Below are 13,827 nucleotides of genomic sequence, written 5' to 3' on the forward strand. Positions count from 1 at the left end.
CAGCTAATATGGTAGACTCTGCAAACAACTGTTGCCAGCATCATGCTGTGGAGATGCTTCTTGGCAGCTGGCCCTGGAAGGTTTGTAAAGGGTTAAAAAAAAAAAAAACATGGAAAAATATAGGAAAACCCTATAGGACAATCTTATTCAGTCTGAAAGAGAACTACAGCTTGGGAGAAGATTTTTTTTTGGCCATAAAGCCTAATTATATTGACCATGATTGATTTATAAAATAAACAAAAGAATGAGAGTGAATACTTTTATAGGCACTGTAATTAGCTGAAGTGACTGAAGTTGAATCTGGAAATATTTCATCAAACTACTACTACTACTACTACTACTACTTAAAAAATGACAACTATGTGAATATGTGAATTAGTTGAGTCCTAACAATAACTCAGATATTTTCAACAGTTTTCAAAGCTGCAGAAATTCTATATTTTCAAGTTGTCCATGCCTTCAGCAACTGTGACATACAACACATGCAAGCTACTTCCAAAGCATTCTGTGACTGCTCACAGCATTAACCAGGAAAGGCCACCTTTGACAGCTTTTCTTCCTCATTATGTGAAATCCATGGAACCATTTGCGTAAAGACTTTCTATATCAATTTAGTTTTAATAAGGTCTTGAGAGTTTCCTCTATTTTGGGCAGTAATATATTGTCAAATTCAAATACTTTGTTTTTACTTCTCATCTTGGGATTTTAATATGTACAAACATAATTTTTCTGTGATATGAAACAAAGAACTTTGAATCATTTTCATTAAGAATTTTTTTAATAATTAAAAAGTTTTAAACCAAAACTCCTACCTACCTTATAGAAATAAACATTAACACATCCCCCTGTCTTTTGTCACTGATGCATCTTATTCCAATGAAGACCATAAAAATGAAAAATACCATTAAGATGTCCTTAACAATGCCTAGTGTGTTCAGAAGTCTCTCCTGAGTTTCTCTGCTTCAGCTGTTACGACGCATTTCACTCTCCAGCAGTAGTTCAGAATTCCCTTATTGATAGAGACACAATCACTCACTGTTCTGATGTAATGCGCTATGGCGAATTACCTGCCTTACACACTGAAAAGTGTGTACACACTGTACGTGTGTGTGTGTAACTGTTCATAGAGACAGACTGAGTTCCAGCAGTGTGCGTGCTGACTGGCCTGCCTCTCTCAGCAGGGAGGTGCTACCGCTAATTAATAACCAGGGTCAAAGTTAGATCCCTCACTGAACCTTTGGGCTTTTAGCATCCCAACGGGAAATCCCAACGGAGGAACTGAGTGGTGTTAAAGGAGCATGTGCTACTCATATGTGGTGCTGCCTTCACTGTACTGCTAGTAAGTCAAAGCAACACCACCTTTTACCAATGTGAGGGCAAACTCACCAAGACAGTCTTCAAAATAATTAACAATGCAACACAGCCTGACACGTATCACACATGTGATACAATGCAATGGAAAAAGGCAGCACACTCCAAACAACAACTTTTTAGGCATGGGACAAAATAAGACTAGCTATTCGGACTTAATGTATGTAACAAGGCTGACAAGGCTGTTTGGTATTGCTATATGATATCTAATATTCAAAAATATTCAAAATCTGTCCATCCATTTTCTTCAACTTTCCTCAACCAGGTCGCTGTGGCAGCAGGCTTAGCAAATCAGCCCAGACATCCCTCTCTTCAGCAACATTTTCCAGCGCTTCCTGGTGGATTCCCAGGCCAGATAAGACATATAATCCTTCGGGGTCTCCTCCCAGATGGACATGCCTGCAAGACCTCCACGGGGAGGCGACCAGGAGGCATCCTGTTTAGATGCCCAAACCACCTCAACCAGCTCCATTTGAGATGAAGGAGCAGCAGCTCTACTTCAAGCTCCTTCTGGATGTCTAAGCTCCTCGCCCTATCTCCAAGGCTGCCACCCTGCTGAGAAATCTCATTTTGACTGCTTGAAAATGTGATCTCATGCTCTTAATACTTTACCTAGAACTCATGACCACAGGTGAGGGTTGGAACGAAGACTGACTGGTAAATTAAGAACTTTGCCCTCCGGCTCAACTTCCTCTTCGGGACGGTCAGGTACAATGTCTGAAATACTACTGATGCTACACAAATCTGCCTGTTAATCTCACGGCCCATTCTACCCTGAATCAGGAACAAGACCCTGAAATACTAGAACTATCTATTATTTTAATCTATAATTAAAAACATGACCTCTTTTATTATTAGAGTATTAGAAAAAAAAATCTATCACAGCATTAAAATACACACGTAGATTTTCTAAAGGGGAAATTTTAGCAGCTGTGCTCAAATCAATCAGACACAATATATGATTCAAAACGATACAATATGGTACATATTGCTACATTATGATACAACTGATACAATACATTACAATATACAATAGGATATGCTAGGATACGATGTTACAGTATGTTACGGTATGTTACGGTATGTTACAATGCAAAAGCATATGTTACAATACGACATGTTGTTACAATACATTACGATCTGATATTTTACCAAATGTTAACAATATGATACATTATGTAACGGAACATGATACGATATGTTTCGATCTGTTGTGATACATTAGGATAGGATACGTTACAATACATTATGATACGCTACAAAACTACATGTAATTGTTTGTTGCGGTATGTTACAATGCACTACGATACAATACCTTATGTTATGACACATAATATGATAGGATACGTTTCAATATGTAATGACATGTTATGATATATTGCAATGCGAAACGTTACCATACGATATGTTACCATGCTATATGTAATGATAGGAAACATAATAAAAGGATATGTTACGAAAAACGATACGTTTTGTTACAATAAGTTATGATACTTTATGTTATGATACGATATGTTACGATACATTAGGATACACTACAAAACTGTATGCAATTGGATGTTACGATATGTTACATTACACGACGATACAACAGGATATGTTATGATGCATTACGGTAAGATAGGATAGATGTTATGACACATTATGATATGATAGGATACATTTAATTATGTAACGATATGTTACAATGCATTTTAATACATTACGATACGATGTGTTACAATACAATATGATGCAATACATTGCAACACGTTATGCTACCATACAGTATGTTACCATGCTATACGTTACGGTAGGATACATTAAGATAGGATATGAAACAATGTGTTATGATGCATTTCACTCTTCTTTCTTCTACCTGTTTTTCTTTTGTTTTATTTTCTTTATCCAGTTACTTTCGATTCATATTATCCTCACTCCCCGCACAATTGGCAACATGAGGATTTATGTACAGTAGTAGTGACAGAGTAAGTCAAATGGGCAAAAAATCAGTCAAAAGAGCCACTTTTGAACATTCTACACCTACGGCAGATCACTTATTTTACTTATATTACAAGATGCATTTTTGTTCATCAGATCTTTAGCAGGGGTTCACTTTGAATCATTAGAGAAAGCATGTGGGACTGTGTTTAAAAGGCAACAAGAAAGACTACTTTACACTAGATGTGTTAAAATACATGTGAAAAGATGTTTTTTAGTTCTTGTTTGACCTTAAGGTTTTCATTAATGAGCAATCAGTGACCCTTTAGCCTCAAAGAACCCAAACTGCCCTAGTGTAGGATTAAAAGGAGACATTACAAAGGCTAGAGCAAGGGAAAAAGGTTTCCTTTCAAAATTGCTACAAAGCTAAAACCTTCTATGGAGTATTCTGGCAAAGCAGCAGCTTTCATAGATCATGGACTACAACCCACACATAGAACAGGTTCCACTTAGAGACGGCTGTAACACAGCAGATGTTAATACACAAAGATAAATGCGTGATGCGTCGGAAAGAGTTTTATGCAGCATTGATCTAATAATCAATAGGAAATGTAGAAAATGATGGTAGAATGCCAAATGTAAGAGGAAATGCACATGCTCTGGGAGGAGAAGGTAGAAAGAAGCAATGATATCAAACGGTGATTCACAGACATCTGACAACAAGATGAAAATGAAGTTCAGAAAATTAAGAAAAGAAGAAATGATCATCACAAGACGAAGAAGAAAAATAAAAGGATGGAATGAGATGCTGGACAGATGAAAAGTAAATTTCAAGAGCAGATTTTTATTCAGGAATTAAATGGATTTCATTCCAGGTTAATAAAAGGCCGCACAAAATCAAAAAAATTAGTTGCGGTAAGAAAATCAGAGGGTAAAAGGAGAGATTGAAGAGCAAATGACGATGAAAGAATGGAAGAAATGAGCTCACAATAATGGATATGAATCAACAAATGAAGTGAAATGACAGAATCACAACACCAGAGCCAGATCACAAACTCATGGATGGAAAGAAGTAAGAATGATGAGAGATTAATGATTACATTCAAGTTTGATTCATATCCAGGTAAAGGAGACGCTCACCCTTCTGTACAAAATGGCGGACCGAGACTGAGAAAGAAGGCATGTGGTTTGCTAGGCCCAAATGCCCTCCTCATCGTCCTATCGGTTAGTTCAGTCCCATCGCAGCGTGAGTTTGGAGAAAGCAGAAGTTAGTTTGTCGAAGCAGAAAGTTTGAGGACAAACAAGGTGAACGCAAGCTCTAAGTTAAACTCTTGGGTTTGATCTAATTTGAAGTTTCCAAGCCGCTAGTATGCTTTTTACAGAAATGTGTTAATATTAATAATAGGAAGAAATAAAAATGTCATTTTAAAGCATGCATTCAGTTTAGCCCTGGTGTAAGAACCCTGTCCCAGGTGAAGATCTTACCTGGTCTGGGGAGGGCTTGTGATTGTTGGGCTGCTCTGAGTTTGGGGAGGCGACCTTCAGGTGGTCATCCTCATAGTTGTCGGCCATTAGCTTCATCCGGTTTTGAGTCTGCAAAAAGAGAAAGAAGGTCAGAATGTGTTAGACTTTTCAACCTAACAGCGTGTATTATGGATACTTACAGCCCAGAGATAGAATTATAAGGTTGGTAATGCAGAACAACCCCTGAGTTTAGATCTTTGCTTTTATGATCAAAAGACCTTTGAAGATTTAGTTTAAGTCTGCAAAAGAACTAAAGGTATCCAGCAAAGAAAAAATCCCCACACCTGGATGTTTAAGAGGTTTTATTCAGACAAGAATGATCTGGGTTTGGTTCTTTTGGCTTTTATTTGGTGATCCATTTTTCCACCAAAGGGCACGTAGTCCTGCTCACTTTTCCAGTTTTTCAACAATCAACCTAATCCAGGTATAGGCATTTAAGGATCACCAAATCTAGATTAAAAGTGCTTTTAAGGTAACTTTACATGACATACGTTGTCAATAGAATATGCACAAACAGAAAGATCTTCACAGCTGCTTGCTTATTCAACAGTCACTGAGTATTCATGTGCAAAACAAAACACTAAAATGTCTTGAAATATCAACTACCCTTCAAAATGTTATGGGACCAATAAAAGTTTTCTTACAATTTCCCTGTAATCCATTTTGAAACCAACCCTCTGCCTGGGTCAGAATAATCCTGACTTTTATGGATCAAAGTAATCCTAGTCCAACCCAAAAATCTGGATCAACACAACTGGAATTTTCATCCAAATAAAGACCAGGATTGAATTGCTGGCTATCTTATGTAATCCTTTTATCTGCTTTTGAACAATCTAGATAATTAGATTTTTATTGTTTTATTGTGTATTGATTTTATCGTTTATTGATAGCTGTAATCCTGTTGGATTATTTCAGTACACCCCAGACAACAAAATACATGGTCAGTCCAATAAACCAAGGTATCGTCTGCATACAATAACAGTTGATTTTCCACTCTATTACAAATGACACTATAAAAGGGAGGGCAAGACCCAAATGATATGGCTTTGTAGTTTCATAGCCCAGAAAAAGAAAAATGGTGATGAATGGCGGCCTTAATGGTAGTTCTGCAAGATTTACCCAAAATGATAATCATGAGCATTTGATCAATATTGAGATCACAAATATTGTCTAATTTTACAGGATTCTTTTTCACTACTTATTTTAATTATGACACCCTTATATCTTGCTACTAACCTCTTTCCAAGACTAGACTGAGAAAAAAATTTGCTATGGTATTTTAACCCCTAACATCTACCTTAAAACTTGTATTGTGGCACAGCAGCGGGCCTTAAATGCACCAGCTTCTTCACTGACAGTCTACACAATGTTTGTACTGAAAAGTAGATTAAGCAAGGAGTGAATGTCAAAGAATTAGACCTAATGCTCAGTATAAATACTCATCTAAATATGTTTTTTATCATAAAGGACTTAATATTTTAGCTTAACATGACTGGGAAGTAATTTAGTTAATGATGGTTAAATTGAGAGATTTTTCTTAGCAAACTATTCTTTGCTTGGCCTTTATTTGTCATTTATATGTTACAATGGTCTTTTACATGTATTATGCCATGTTTACTTATTTGGAAAATGCTCTTATTTTGAAAGACGAGAGAACTTCTGGTTTCCAGATAAACCACAACTTAATTACAGCAAGACAATCGAAAAAGTGAAAAGTTTTATCTGTTTTGGACCATGTTATAAAGGAATCATGAGTTGAACTGTTAAAACGTAAGCTGTGTTATTTCATTGTCTATAGAGATGAATTTTTTCCACAAAGTAGTTAAAAGTGAAGATGATTTGTAACATGATTCTGAGGAAAAATATAATCAGAGTAACACCACAAAGTAGTGCATGCACGTGTGATAAGAGGGTAACCATAGCCTCAAATTCCTTTAGGGAGTTAATTTGCAGAGAAGAAAAGGAGAAGACAGGGTTGGACGTCTGCCACGATCTTTGACTTTAACACTTTTTACATGTGAGTGTGTGTGCTAGAGAAAGACAGAGACAGAGGGAGTTAAAATGGAGAGGAAGGAACGGTTAAAGGGGGTAAACTTCAAAATCTGTCTTGGTGTTTGAGTTTTTGTTGCCTGTACAATGAAGAAATCCTGAACTTTGCTAATTTTAAACCGCCTGCACACACACTCCAACACAAATACAACCTTTGACATGCCACCTGTTGTGCAGCTTGTTAACTGTGGCAGAAAAAATAACAGGCTTTCTAATTTGCCACTTGGGCACACATCCATAAAAAGAATGAGACAAATTTTACACTCACAAGACGTCCTCTATGTAAAAATGCACATAATGCACTTTTGTTCAATTGTTTTTCCATTTTCCTTCTCTTTCTTTCCTACATCCTCTCATCTCTCTCACCCTTCTCTCTTAAATCTACTCCTCCTTTCCTCTCCTTCTTCCTCCTCCCTTGCTAATCCATCTCTTTCACATGTTACAGTTAAGACTTACAGTAGGCCCGGAAAAGAGCGAGGGAGTGAGAGAGAAAGCGAGGGAGGGAGTCAGTCTAAATCTGTCAGTCTTGTACAATCTAAATCCCCTTAGCCTCTCGCTGAGCCCCACAAGGAACAGGGGCTTAAGCAGGCCAGACTGAAGTTTGTGTGAAGTGTGTTAGTTTCTGTGTGCGTTCGACAGAAGCTGAAGAAATACGCAAACGCCAAATTTTGTGTGTGTTTGTTTGAAAGCTAAATGAAAGACTGCATTTTTTGAGTGTCTGTGTGAGAATAGGAGATAGTTGTGCTAAACTGTGCATGTGCAGGATGATATGAAACTATGTGAGTCTGCGTGCATAAGTCAAGTTGAAGACGTTCACCCCCGGTGTGTGCTCATATTATTCATTTCCTTGTTTTCTCAAGACTGCTTTAAAATAAACACACATATATTTAAAACAAACACAGAGAGTAAACAGTTCATCTTGAAACCACATAAGTGCTGAACAGAAGGTCTACACTTTACCTGTAGATGCTGTCATATATACACAGCACTGAAAGCTTGAGAGTGGTATTTATTTCCTTGTCTATCTCCTCTTCACAAACTCCTTAGGACTGCTAACTGGTGTCGAATTATATATCAAAAAGACACTTGGTATGTACAGAATTTTTTGGAGGATAGAGGATTTTTACATGCAGCATATTTTGTGGTGTATAAAACTTTCCTTGAAAGAACAAATCTCCAACATCATTCTTGGTTTTAACTGCACATCAATGTTAACACACTACAACAGTGTGCCCATGATGTGAAAGTAAACTTTGACCAAGCATTGGCCCTTAATACAAAACAACTTCGCCCAACGTGGGGCTCGAACCCACGACCCTGAGATTAAGAGTCTCATGCTCTACCGACTGAGCTAGCCGGGCAACATGGAAAGATGGGGGGGTCCTATTCGGACGATGCATGTATACCTTTGAACTCTAGAGTGTGGAGGCAGGGTACTTGTTGGACATGGGAGGATCATGATAGGTTATCATGGCTTTAAATTAGACCTTTTTTCTTGTGACAACACATTGCAGGTCAGACGTCAGCTACAAGTTTACATGGATGTCCCATGTGATATCTGCAGAGTCAGCAGTACAAAACCAATAAGTCCAATGTGGGATTCAAACCCACGACCCTAAGATTAAGGGTTTCATGCTTTACCGACTAAGCTAGCTGAGCTCCTTTCTCAAAGAAACAGGTCAGATTTCAGAGCTGCATTTAGACCAAGAGGGCCTGAGAATACCAAGAAAGCGTCAGCTGAATTTGTGCCCAACTGATAACGCACCTCACTTTAAAGCCTGGTTTGTACTTCTGCTTGAATCCATGCAAAGCCTACCAAGTTTTGAACACGACACACTTGTATGTTGGCGTGTCTGCTTTATTCTGCATTACTCTGCATAAACACTAGTCGGCAGTGCAGTTTTTATGCTAATGTCTGGTTCTACTGCCACATTTCCTGTTTGTTTTTATAGGGAACTATGACTATTAAAAAAAAAATGTTTTATGTTGGAGCTGATATTTACCAAGCCGTAGTTTGTTACTACTGTTTGTTATACTGTACTTACTGAAAAGAAGAAAAGAGGTGCTGAAAGTATGGCTGCTACATCAGGAGCTAGCTTGTCTGGCCACAGTAAGACAAAGAAAATGCACTTCTGATATCGTATTGTGTGTGCAGTCAGTTCTCTCACACAATATACCTGTAGACGGTCACTCATTCTACCAAGCAGACCAATCACAAGGCTTGTAGTCTACATTGTTTTGATTTATAGTTGCCATTTTAAGGAGATGCAGGTGGCTTCTGTGTAGGGTAGTCTAAGTAGAAACTGAAATATCCTGCAGTACAAAACCACTTCGCCCAACGTGGGGCTCGAACCCACGACCCTGAGATTAAGAGTCTCATGCTCTACCGACTGAGCTAGCCGGGCCTACCAAATAGAGAAAATTGGTCAAATTTCTGCGACTGCCTGTACTCTGGGTCTGAAGGGCAGGGATATGTCTCTCTCACACCAATATAAACAAATAAAGAAGACTAGAACTAGCTAACATCCATGCAATTCTTTTAAACCTTATTCCTCACTAACATGTTTTTTTTATTTCTTATGTCTTGCCTGTTTCTTTCCTCTGTTTATCTCCATTTATTAGTGATATTCTAATCCTTTTAATACCTCTCTTCTCTTGGTTTATGAATTCTGGTCGTCTCATTCTGTTCCTGCATGTTTTTATTGATCATTTTGATTCTGAGCGATTTACTTAAAGAAAAGGGTGGTGAGTTTACAAATGAACCTGCTTCTTCAACAATTGGAAAACAAAGACTTAGGTATCAACAAAGAAGAATGAAGGATGGGGAACTATACACTTTAATCGAACAGGATAAGCTGCCTTGAGAGGTCCCCTGATCTCTGTTCCCACTAAGGTTGGCTTCTTCGATGATCAAATCTTCTTACCTTTCTGCACATTGACTGTATCTTTCTTCACCCACCTCATTCTCTCTTCTTATCCTGCAACTTTCTGAACACAAGTAATCCCCAAAGTTTCTCCCATTCTACCTCTTTGCTCGTCTTTTATAGGTTGGGATTTTTAAAATTAGGTCTCTCTATCCTATCACAAAATGTACAGAGTACTTCCTCTGTTTCCTTCTTTGGTTAATGATCTTAGGGTTTTATTTAATTTATTAAACTCTTTCTTTCTGTAATAGACAGTTTCTTCCTCCTCTCACTTTTTCCCCCTCTTGGCTTTAAAAATCTTGGCATGCAGTTTTACCACAACTTATCTTCTTTCTGAAATGTGTCCTTTGTTGGGATTTTCTTTTCTTTTGATCGTCTCGCTTTTTTGCCTTCAATTTTGCACTGAAATCAACATTCTAAAACAAAGGCTCTTGGTTTGAATCAGAGCTGAAACAAGTGACTTTTTTTGGTTATACCAGAATTTAGATCGGTGAAATTTGGCAGCAAAACCAGTTCTTTCAAATGTAAACTCACCTGCAGCTTGACTGTTTTGAAAAGGTAATCAAAGTCTCAGTTTTCTTTATTTTTTTACTTCAAAATTCACATATCATTGCTATCACTCAGTTTTATTTAACCTCCCTTGTAGGAGTGTATTACAGTTGAAGTTATGTGACTGGATCATGCAAATAAACTTACTCAGTCATGATTATGTAGCTTTTTGTTAGCTAATTAGCTTGTGGTGATTTTATTCCATCTTTATAGAACTCTGAATTAGGTGATTCAAAAACCAGAGTGCAAAAAACTACTTTGTGGACAGCTAAAGACAGATAATACAGAGAGACTAGCATAAGTAGTGTCTGCATCACCACATGTGCATATCACCACAAACACATCATCCCCACTGTGAAGCATGGTGGTGTCAGCATCATGCTGTGGGGGTGCTTCTTGGTAGCTGGCCCTGGAAGGCTTGTAAAGATAGAGGGTGAAATTAATGCGTTAAATATTGGAAAATCGTTGAGGACAATCCTATTCAGTCTGCAAGAGAACTGGCTTTGGGGAAGATTCATATTCCAGAAAGACAGCTACACAGAAATGATTTCAAGACAACAAGAAGTTGATTGGCTGAGTCTAAGCCCAGACCTCAATCCAATAGAGAAGTTGTTGCAGGACTTAAAAAAGGGCTGTATGCAGAGCTGTGATTGCAGCCAAAGGTGCTCTACTAAATACTGACTTGAAGGGAGTGAATCACTGCAATAATTTATTTTACCTTTCATATTTTTATTCAATCATATCTACATTTAAATATTGTACCTTAACTCAGAGAAATAGAGTCAAGGCAAGAACAAAAAAGAAAGAGGACCGAGAAGGAAAAGGAGGTGTAAATTAGGTGAGAAAAGGGTGAGTAAAGGTGAGAGGGAAAGAGAGGGAAGGAGAACAAAGACCAATGCAGGAAAGAAGGAAATTAACACCCTCCCCATTACTCCTCTCGCCTTTTTTTTTAACATCTTCCCCTTTTCTCTAATTGTTAGGAATGCTGACCTCAGCTCACTTGTTTCTCGGCCAGCTCTCTTTCTCACTTTATCTAATCATCACTCCATTATTTCACTCCTCCTCTCCCCCTATTGTCCCGTCCTCCTCCCTTGTCTTCTGCTCCTTGCCTCTGTCTCCACTGTAACCTGCTGACCGTGAACAGAATGAGAAACAAATGAACATGAGTGAAGTGAGGGGAGAAATCTGCTGAGTCATGCTTGGCAGAAAATAAATTCATTGTGATAAGGCTCGGGGGAATATTAGATTGGATTATTGTTTCCCTGCTGCAGTGAAAGAAGAGCCTTTGTTGTTATCTTGGCAATTATCAAAAAATGAAAAGTTGCTGAGTCATGCTTGGATAAGAACTATTTCATCAAGATGAGAAAATAGATTATAATTTTCCTCTTCTCATTTCTCTATCAAGAAGAGAGAGTTGTTGATAAGTGGAAAATTACAAATGACAATGGAAAGTGGCCGAGTCAAGCACAAGGGAATAATTTCATTCTGATAAGTCTTTACGAAGGAATTAATTAGATTGGACACTCATTTTTCACTTTAGGCAGTAACAGAGAAGTCATGATTCATATAACTATGTCATACAGAAAGTTAAGTGAGAAACAGGCTGTTCACACCACTAGTAGGTGATTTCTTTTTTTCTCTTTTTTAGCTTTTATTTCCGTTTTTTAATTTTTTCTTTATATGATTTTGCCCTATCATCTCTTTTATCATCTATCTGTTATTGATCACTTTTACCCTTTTCCTTGTTTCTCTCTGCTACATCTAGCCATGTTGTAGAAATCTTTGGATGGTAGGAATCTTTTGCTTTTCTCAAGAAAAAAAATCTCTCCAACACCACATCAAAACAACATACATCTTACTTTCTAAGCTATTATATTCACATCAACATAAAGGTAACTGGTTTTAGTCTTCAGATTTGAACATGTTATTTGCTTTGGTTTGGATCTGTGATAAATCAAAGGTTTATCACTGTTAAACTATTGTTCTTTAAACTTAAGCTGTGTGAGTGTTTCTGCAATATCATTTAAGTTTAGGTCAAAAATATCACCTAATAAGAGCCCTGAATACCAAACCACTATCTTGGAGAGTGTCCCAAAGCCACTGATATGAAGAGCCAAAGTATGAAAAATGTACATAAAAGAAGGGAGTTTTAGCCACACAGAATGAGGACAATGGTGAAAGCTGGGGCCACACATAACCCACCTGTAAATGCTAACCACATGTGTCTCTCACAGGGGCAGATGGTGGTATATTCCTCACCTTCTCCCTCTTGTTCCATTTCATAAAATATTACGACCCCTCCCCTCTCCTCTTTGCCTTCACACACTCTTCATCATAACTTTTCCCTCTATATTTTTCTCATGGCCCACCACACCGCTAAAAGAAATAAAAAATGTGAATAAAAGTGAGAAGAAAAAAAAAAGACTGTGAGAAAGAGAGGAGGGGATGAATAGTGAAGAAAGCTGAGGTCACCTTGATCTACAGCCTCCTGCCTACACTGCAGCTGAAGGCCAAAGGGCAAAACAAAGGAAAAAACTTTCAGGGACACATGCATAAATCCTTTACTCAAACACGTGGTTTTTCTTTTCATCTTTTATATCTTTTTACCTTTTGTATCCATCAGATTTTATGTTTCATATTCTGACCTAATGTGGTCCTTTTCACTGTATTTCTTACCTTCAACAACATATCAAAGTCATAAGTTTTTCTCAGATAAAAAGATTTATACATCTAACTAAATATAATGTTATACAATTTATTATTGTAAAAATTTTTTGCTTTCATTTGTTTGATTAGTATAGATTTTGATGATTATAGACCCTGGAAGTACAGCAATGCTATTTCCCAGAAGGACTGTATGCTTTTTTCCCTTCTGCTCATCCAAGGCTGGGCCATAGTGGCTGGAAGCTAAGTAAGTTGCCCCAGACATCCTTCTCTCCAGCATCATTTTCCAAGTCCTACTGGGGGATCCTGAGGTGTTCACATGCCAGAAGGGATATTTAAGATTAGGAAGTGTCAGCAGTATTGTGAGAATTGTACCGGACCATCAGGCTGAACACAGAGCCGAGCCAAAGGCAAAGCTTTCAATATAACAGTACATCTATGTTCCAACCCTCACCTGTAGTCATGGGCTTCAGGTAATGGCTGAAAGAGTGAGATCTCAGATACACAGCAACTGAAATGAGTTTCCTCTTGAGGGTGTCTGGGCCTAGTCTTAGAAATAAGATGAGGAGTTCACACATCTGGAGTAGAGCTGCTGCTCCTTTGCATAGAAAGGAGCCAGTTGAGGGGGTAATGGCATTTAATCCCTTCTGGGCACATTCCCTTAAAAGTCTTCTGGGTACGTCGAACTGGGAGGAGACCCCAGAACAGATCCAGAATTACCCAGAGCCAGAGGACTATATCGAAGATTAAATTAAGATGGCTCACTATACACTTGGACCTTATTTTGTTAAACAGACAGGAATGGCCCCACGATTGTAAAACTGCT

At 37.9% G+C, this 13,827-nt stretch overlaps 1 protein-coding gene and 2 non-coding genes across 6 annotated transcripts in view; all 3 read right to left on the reverse strand.

Annotated features, from left to right (window-relative positions):
- The window catches only part of LOC121505523 (ELKS/Rab6-interacting/CAST family member 1-like), a 188,470-nt gene that overhangs the window by 34,795 nt on the left and 139,848 nt on the right, over window positions 1-13,827 (reverse strand). For all 4 annotated transcript variants that reach the window (XM_041780924.1, XM_041780922.1, XM_041780921.1 and 1 more), the window contains one exon: window positions 4,777-4,884. In XM_041780924.1, the coding sequence (XP_041636858.1) occupies window positions 4,777-4,884 (108 nt within the window). The remainder of the gene's footprint in view (window positions 1-4,776; window positions 4,885-13,827) is intronic.
- Window positions 8,153-8,225, reverse strand: trnak-cuu. Its single transcript has one exon. It is a non-coding gene; the product is annotated as a tRNA-Lys (tRNA).
- On the reverse strand, window positions 9,197-9,269 carry trnak-cuu. The gene has a single exon. It is a non-coding gene; the product is annotated as a tRNA-Lys (tRNA).

The sequence above is a fragment of the Cheilinus undulatus genome, linkage group 23 (assembly GCF_018320785.1).
Source record: "Cheilinus undulatus linkage group 23, ASM1832078v1, whole genome shotgun sequence".
Lineage (NCBI taxonomy): Eukaryota > Metazoa > Chordata > Actinopteri > Labriformes > Labridae > Cheilinus > Cheilinus undulatus.